At 46.3% G+C, this 7502-nt stretch overlaps 1 protein-coding gene across 3 annotated transcripts in view; it reads left to right on the forward strand.

The window, feature by feature from the left end:
- AGK (acylglycerol kinase) overlaps positions 1-7502 on the forward strand; it is a 67163-nt gene that overhangs the window by 56899 nt on the left and 2762 nt on the right. For all 3 annotated transcript variants that reach the window (XM_015424709.1, XM_015424708.1, XM_015424710.1), the window contains one exon: positions 6464-6548. In XM_015424709.1, the coding sequence (XP_015280195.1) occupies positions 6464-6548 (85 nt within the window). The remainder of the gene's footprint in view (positions 1-6463; positions 6549-7502) is intronic.

The following is a 7502-nucleotide window of genomic DNA, read 5'->3' on the forward strand; positions in this document are numbered from 1 at the left end:
TCTCACAGGCCTTGGGAAATTTTCTTTGGCTGTAAGGAGTCAACTCAAAAATTTAAGCGTTAGACTCATTCATCAGCTTTCAGGGATTTGTATTTTAGTGGCCATTTTTTTCTAGTTATTGATGCCATAAAATCTAATTCCAAGCTCATCACAGTTCTTCATTACCATCAGTGCAACACGCCTAACCCCTAACGCTAACTTAACTTCTCCATAATTTCATTATTGATCCATTTAATTGCATATTGGTTTCAGTACAGAAAGCAACTAGTTAAGAAAAGAATTCATCTACCACCATTGAAGGGTGTGAAATTAAAATAGAAACAAGCAACGACAATAACTTCATGCACGTGCCTTTTTGTGTCTTACAACAAAATGTAGTCTTATGTGAAACAATAAGTTAGCTGTGTAGCTCTACTAAAATCACTACGGAAAATACTGGGTGGTACGATGAAATTTCTAGGCCCCTTGTGACCTGGCGCCTGGGATTTGTTGAGCCCTAAGTTATAGCATTTTTTTTTTGTTAATAAGTAGTTAAGGAGAGAAGTGTAGAGAGTTGGGACTGAATTATATAGTTACTTAAGAGATGAACATCAGGGATATGCTCAGACAGATGCCTCTGGTTGGGTTAAGGGTCTCCGTTTGTGATGCTCTTGGCAGGTCAGGTTTGGGCCACAGAGAGAGGTGGATGGTGGCTATCCCTCCCCCACACTATTATGGCTCTCTTCCCATTATGGACCTGTCAGATTTTCAAGTATGAGCAGTTTTGGGACGTTGCAGTGCTCTGCTGTTTTGGCTGACCACTGGGACTCAGGTTAAATCTGGAAAGGAAGAAAGAAATGTGATGGGTTTGAGAGAAGTCTCATTCTGTATGGCTGATTTATTTTATTGGGAGGGAGGCTTTGTTGCCCAACATGAATCTTCAGGAAGGACTGGTATATGTGATCGTTACCTGCAAGTTTTCTGTTGTGGAGAATATGGTGGCCATTTTGCTGTCACAAGTGGGAAAATCCTTCTGTTTTCCAAATGGAGAGCCAGTGACTTCAAAGCCATGACAAATAAATGAATTAATGGCCTATGTCAGGTGCCTGATGCATCTCTAGGTGATTTAGTGCTCTGATCTTGCTTTTTGAATCAAGCCCTGTTTAGAGTAGATAGTTCTGTTTAACTCTCACATTAGTTGTGATTGAATCATTCAGTTCCTGCCAGTACAGCAGTATAGTAGAATGCCCTTGGAAGAGACTGCCCATTGTTTCTCTGCATGAGTCACTGCGCCAAGGCTGGCTTCTAGCACAGAAGAGGCGTGCCTGGATCAGTGACATGCAGAGCTATGGGGCTGCTTTAAGAGTGAAGATTCTTACTCTAACCACAGTCTAAAAGTAAGCTTTCCCAGGCACATGAATGAAGTGTGCTTCTTATTCTAATTTGGTTAAGAGGATGTCTGAATTCATGGCTGAAAGGAAAATTAAATCATTATTTCCATAGTCCCCATGAAGACTGAATCGTCTGTCGTCATTCCAGATAGACTGTGGGCCTGAAAGACCACAAGCTGCTCCCCTCGTGTACTGCTTCTTTGTGAAAGACTTATAGATTCATGGCAAATCATAATTTGCCATTGTGTCTGAATCACAGACTTCTGTTTGCACTCTTGCCTTCCAGGCTTGGTCTGTACAGGAGGATTAAAACTGTATTTTTTGTGGTTCATAACAAACTATGACTTGAGGCGAATCTGGCAGTCTTCCAGCATGCAAGAGGGGGAAGGGTTGTGCAAGTTCACGGGTTCCCCAAGGTCATTCACGTAATGGGCATACCATTGGTGGTGGAAAGTGCTGTAAAGATGCAGCCGATTTATGGTAACTCTGTAGGGCAGAGATGTTGAACTCATTTGCTACAAGGGCCGGATCTGACTTAAATGTCACTTTGTCGGGCCAGGACTTGTGTGCCATAAAACAAATGCCAGATCCGGAGATATAAACTTTATAAAGGACAACAGCTGGTAAGCTCCAAGTTGGTGTATCCTCACTGCAAGTCCCCATGGGCTGGGAGGAGAGGGTGCAGAGGAAAACCCCCATGGGTGTACTGGAGAGCCAGTGGTGCAACGCTGGGCAGATACCCGTGCTGTAGGATTTTCAAGGCAAGAGACATTCAGAAGTTTCTCATAATGTTCAGCTAAAATCTGCCCTAACTTAACCTCTTTAGATATAATATGGAGCAGCAGAGAACGGGTCTTTGCTCTTTCCTCTGTGACAGCCCTCCAGGTACTTCTAGAGTCAGCATGTTGTCAGAGGAAATAATAGTCTTTACTGGATAGTATCATGCTGGGCCCTAGAATCTGGCCCAGGATAGAGCTCACTGGTTCTTTAATCTGGTCCGGGGCAGGGGATACTGGACATTTTACTGCTTCTCCCATTTAAGATTTAGGTTTCATCTCTCTCCTACCAGTTTTTTTTACTTGGTTTTCATGTCCATACCGAGCATACCATGGCTGCAGATCACCTCCCCATCTCCTTGGAAGTCTACTGTCTTATAAATATATCTGGAGCTATTACAAAAATATTTGAGCAGGTGTGAGGCTGGGATCTCCTTTCACAGGGGGGCAAGGCTCTAAAGAAAGCGTTATATGTGTTGCGGTGCCCCAAAAATGGTATGTGGGGGAAGGGAAAAGGGTATGAATCTTTAAATCTTAGAATGGCGTCTGCACCTGGAAGTCGTGGCAACTTCTGGTGACCCTTACTGGGACATGGAGGACATTCAGAGAAGTGACTTGATAGCCTGCCTCTGGCCGATAGCCTGGCTCTGGCCTCCTGGCCCTGGTATTCCAAGGAGGTCTCCCATCCAAGTACTTGCCAGGGTCGGCCCTGCTTAGCTTCCAAGATCTGATGAGATCAGGCTAGCCTGGGCTATCCAGGTCAAGGCTAAAGGAGGTAAAGCTTGAAGCTGCTGACATGGATGTGATTCAGTAGGAGGCAGAGTAGAGGTCTGTGTCGGCTCATGAAGGCCATCAAGCCAACCTTCTCCCATAAGGCTGCACCAGAGTAGAGGTCTGTGTCGGCTCATGAAAGCCATCAAGCCAACCTTCTCCCACTCTGAGTGCGTCTGGGTGTGAAATATTGTGATTGTTCCAAAGCTCCCGCTTTTACTAGCCACTGTAGAAAGTTGGCCGTCTCGAACTCCAGAACGTTTGTTTGCTTGCTTATTTTGATTTACTGTGTTTGTAATGCCACTTGATCAAACCAACAGGCACCTGTAATTATCAGTGCGCAAGAATATTTGGGCGTGGAGGCCCACTCAGATTCCACAGTAGTTACAACCATGGCTGGGTTGCCTAAATGATTCACATTAGGAGTTAACAGTGGCAATGCTCAGCAAACGGTGGTGTTACCACAAATGATGGCAGCATGCAAAAGTGCTGGGGAAGAAGAACGTGATGTCAAAACTTCAGTTCATGGTGCATGGTAAATCACCTGACCTGGCATTATTTGGAGACCTCTCCCATTCACTTCCGGGGTGATGATGGCCGCAAGCACTTGGGGCTCCGGCTGCCACCTTTTTTCAGTGGCGGCTGTGTCTCCTAAGCGCCCCTCTCCCTTTGCACAAAACGGCAGTGAGAATCCCGTTTTGCAGAAGCCTCAGATTCTCTGCATCAAGAAGTAGAGTGCTTTCAATGAATTCTTCAGAGGCTTCATATAGGGAGGCTTTCAGAGACAGGGGATACTGAGAAGCAGAACCATTTGCTGAAATGCAGGCAGCTGTAAAAGAAAGTGGACCTTCGCAGCTCAGGCCTCAAATGCCACAGATAGAAGGGGAGGGGGAGAGAAACCAGCAGCGGAGGAGGGATGCAGTACAGATCTCTGGAGAGAAGATTAAATTTAGAAGGGAAATGGCCAGGGATTAGCCGGTGAAGGTATAAATGCTCACTAAAGGAAACCATCAAAAGGCAGCTCCCGTGAGGCCTGGATCAGGCGGTAGCATCTGTTCCTTGTGACTTGCCTTCCCTTTCCCAAAATACCTCTGGAATGAGCCCTAAACGGGGCCAGAATACTCTAGAAGAAGAGGAGGAGGAGATGGAGATGATTGGGAGATTTACTCCCCAAAGGCGTCTCAGAGCGGCTTACAATCTCCTTTCCCTTCCCCTCCCCACAACAGGATAATGCAGGGAGCTCTGCCAACATTCAGCTGTTCCCGGTTACTTCTTCTAGGCCAGGACCCAAAGATAGGAATATGTTTCTGTTGCAAGAACTTGGCTTGCTCCTTTTGTCACCGCTCAAAGGTGGTGTTTTCAGTAAAAACAGTAAGCAAAACTCCTGCTATGTACATGATTCTCTTCTGTGTGCGCATGTCCCTTAGAAGCCCACCTTAGTGAAGACTTTTTAAGGTGGTCTCATGATATCCCAGAGCCATCTTCCTGCCAAATGAGCCCAGTTGTAGTCTTCTAACAGCCCAGTAGGTGGGTTAGGCTGAGAGTGACCAGATACAGGCTGGTGGGTGAACTTCATGACCAAGACCTCACCTAAGGTCATCTTCTAGAGTAACCACAGAGGGATGTCCCACAGTTGCTGTCTGCTGCATTTGCTCACTTCTGACATCTTGTCCACTTGAGGAACTCTGAGTTGGGATTTGTACTTTGGTCTTCCTGGTCAAAGTCCAGTGCTGCAGTTGCTCTGGCCTGGCTCTAGGAGCCTCCATTTTTCACCAGTGTAAAACCAGTTAACCAGTAGCCGTGCTGTAAGTGGTTCAGGTGCCTCATGGTACCCGTGTGCAGTCATGGGTTCACTTGTTGAATTGGGGAGCCAGTCTGATGCAGTGACTAGCACACGTGAATACACCTGAAGCTGCTTTAAACTGAATCAGACCACTGGTCCGTCATGGACAGTATGGCCTACTCAGACTTCCAGTGGCTCTCCAGGGTATTAGACAGAGGTCTTTCACATTGCTTACTACCTGGTTCTTTTTAAGTGGAGGTGCTAGGAATTGAACCTGGGACCTTCTGTATGTAAGGCGGAGGCTCTTCCGCTGATTCACAGCCCTTTCCCCCATTGAGCCAACCTTGGTTTGGATCGACCATCAGACAAGAGCCTGGGAAAGTTGCAGGCACTTACAGTACAATCCCATGCAGGCCCACTGAAATCAATAGGTTTAGGCTGGAATAACTTTGGATGGGATTGGATTGTCAGCCTCTCTTCTCCTTTGTGGAATAATGAGCATAATAAGATCTTTGCCTCCCAGAATGGGTGAGGGGATGAATGATCAAGTCTTAAAGGACATTAGCTTGAAAGGAAGTTGCAGTGATCTTAGCAAAATAGACTTTCAAACTAGTATGCTTACCATTAATTATTAAAACTGCAATCTTAAACGTTAAAAGAACTAGGCAGCTCAAGGAATTTGTTATCCATTTTAATTTAGGCTGAAATTGTTCCACGGTCCAAACCAGATTCTTGAATCTGTCCTAGTTCTTTCCCACTGCACTCGATCCATAGCTTTCTCTTCTCATTTGTCTACTGCTGATACACTTGATTCTTTGGCAGAGATCTATACTTTGGGCTCCAGTTTCGGCTGTTCAGGGTGGGGAGTAGTCTGATAACATTTATTTCTAGCATTTCTTCACTCTTGTGCACGTCCAAACCATTGTACACTCTAGGCCGTGGATAATGTAGTTTTGATTGTGGCTAGGTAACCCTATTTATCCTTGCTTCTTTCTGGTGCTCCAGATGAGAGATGGGCATGAATCGGCTGACAAACTAAAGTTCATCATGGATTTTGGCCGGTTTGTGGCTCACAAAGCAATATTCGTGAACTGAAGAACTGCCATGAACTTCCATGAATTTTGATGTCATTTGTGGCGATTCGTGGTGGTTCATAAAAACCAGTTCAGCTGTTTGTGGAGCCATTTAAACCACTGCTTTCTGCTCCCCACGAAAAGCCTCAAGGTTTAAATGGTCGGAGCTATTTAAACCAAACAGATGAGCGACCACCACTCAGCTGTTTGGAAACCCCTGCTTTCTGCTCCCCATGAAAAGCTGTGAGGAGCCGAAAGCAGGGGTTTAAACTCTAAATGGCTCACAAACCAATTCAGTTCATGAACCAGCATATTGGTTCATGGTTTGGTTCGTGATGCAGCCACAAACCATGAACCAACCTGCAAAAATGCGGTTTATGCCCATCCCTACTCCAGATATCATTTTTCCTTCTTCTATAGTCCTCCAAGGATGTCACTAACTCAGAGTGTTTGGAGAAGGGTCGTGGCTTTCTGTGTATAGCTTGTCAAGGTGGACCAGAGAGCAACCAGTTAGAAACAGCATCTGTTTCTCAGATTTCCCCTAGAGTGGTAGTTGTCAGGTGGGGCCTATAAACTGTTACTAAGGGAGAAGATGAAAAATGATCCCACGGCCTGGCTGGTGTTGGTTCTTGTGGTTTCTTTTCAGACACTCCTGTAAACTCTTTCTCTTTGCCTCTGTGTTTTGAACAGAAGCCAAAAGATGCTGGACCCTCACTTATGTCCGGAAGGAAGCCAGTGTCTTCAGGCCAGCAGGTGTATCTTACAGCTTCCAGAGGTGAGAAGTTGAAAGCTGAAAAAATGCTTAGCTTCAGTTTCTTACAGGTAATGGAAGGCTTGATGCTCACAAAGTTGGGTCACGTATCCCACCTTGGGAAGGAGAGCTGGCCTGCCTGAGAAGCTTCTTTCAGTATAAAGGGGCAGTCCTGTTCCGTCTCCAAGGGGCCCGAGTGAACAGCCAGTTCGGTGTATTGGTCAGGGTGCTGGACACTAGGACCTGGGAGACCCAGGTTCAAACCCCCAGTCTGCCATCAAAGCTTGTTGTGACCTTGGGACAGTCTCGCGCTCTCCGCCTAACCTTCCTCACAGGGTTGCTGTGAGAATAGAATGGAGAACGTAAGCCACTTCAGGTCCCCACTGGGGATGAAAGTGGGGTATAAATGAAGTAAATAAGTAACCCTATTAACAGTCGATGGCAGCCACAGGCCCTGGTGGTGGTGGAAAGTAAGTCTCAGCTGACTTACAGTGGCCCTGTAGGGTGTTCAAGGCAATAGCCGGTCAGAGGTGCTTTGCCAGATCACAGTGCTCTTGAGGGAACATACGGTGGTTTCTGGTGGGAACATATGGTGGTCTCTCGTCCAAGTATTCACCAGAGCTGGCCCTGCTTCGCTTTGGAGACCTGGTGAGATCAGGCTAGCCTGGGCCATCCATGTCAGGGCACCCGTAGGTCTGTTGGCTGACCCCGGGTGGGAGAGCCATGAAAGCCAAGCGCGGGCTGTCATGTTACTGTACCGAATCCCATTCATATGCTAGGAAGCTGCCATTTGCTACGGCTTTCTCACTGCATATTCGTACTGAAATAGATGCCTGAATCAACATCACACACTGTAATCTACCTCCTGAACATACATCCTATTTTCTTTCCATGCAGAAGATTCATGGTTAGAACCATACCTAAGAACGTTGTACTGAAAAACTGCTCCTAGATTCATCAGGCGTCCACTGTCTTTCC

Source organism: Gekko japonicus, unplaced genomic scaffold, assembly GCF_001447785.1.
Source record: "Gekko japonicus isolate JY-2015 unplaced genomic scaffold, Gekko_japonicus_V1.1 scaffold689, whole genome shotgun sequence".
In the NCBI taxonomy this organism is placed as follows: Eukaryota; Metazoa; Chordata; class Lepidosauria; order Squamata; family Gekkonidae; genus Gekko; species Gekko japonicus.